At 60.8% G+C, this 319-nt stretch overlaps 1 protein-coding gene across 2 annotated transcripts in view; it reads right to left on the minus strand.

The window, feature by feature from the left end:
* Gprk1 (G protein-coupled receptor kinase 1) overlaps nucleotides 1-313 on the minus strand; it is a 24,899-nt gene extending 24,586 nt beyond the window's left edge. For both annotated transcript variants that reach the window (XR_001936524.1, XM_018444344.1), the window contains exon 1: nucleotides 83-313. Coding sequence is in view for 1 of the 2 variants with exons in the window: in XM_018444344.1 (XP_018299846.1) it covers nucleotides 83-195 (113 nt within the window). In the remaining variant the exon portion in view is untranslated. The remainder of the gene's footprint in view (nucleotides 1-82) is intronic.
* Between the last annotated feature and the right edge of the window lie 6 nt (nucleotides 314-319).

Raw genomic sequence — 319 nt, forward strand, 5'->3', positions numbered from 1 at the left:
CCTCCTCTTCCTCTTCCTCCTCCTTCGTATCGAACCGCACGCAACGTCGCACGGAAATCGCGTAGCGATGAAGAGTGCGTACCTAGGATCCGGCAGAACGATCTTCTTGCTGGCACGGGCGGCCGGCGTGCACTTGCTCTTCTCCATGGCCATCAGGTAGCTGACATCGGCCAGCACCGCCTCGAGGTCCGCCATTTTCCTTGGTGCTCCTTTCGTCGGTGGATCGTCGTACGATGATCACCCCCTTGGTCGTCGCCAAATGGGGGTTCCGGCCTGCGTCCTCTTCCTTCTCTTCCTCCTCCTCCTCCTCCTCCTCCCC

The sequence above is a fragment of the Mycetomoellerius zeteki genome, unplaced genomic scaffold (assembly GCF_001594055.1).
Source record: "Mycetomoellerius zeteki isolate Tzet28-1 unplaced genomic scaffold, Tzet1.0 scaffold149, whole genome shotgun sequence".
Classification (NCBI taxonomy): domain Eukaryota; kingdom Metazoa; phylum Arthropoda; class Insecta; order Hymenoptera; family Formicidae; genus Mycetomoellerius; species Mycetomoellerius zeteki.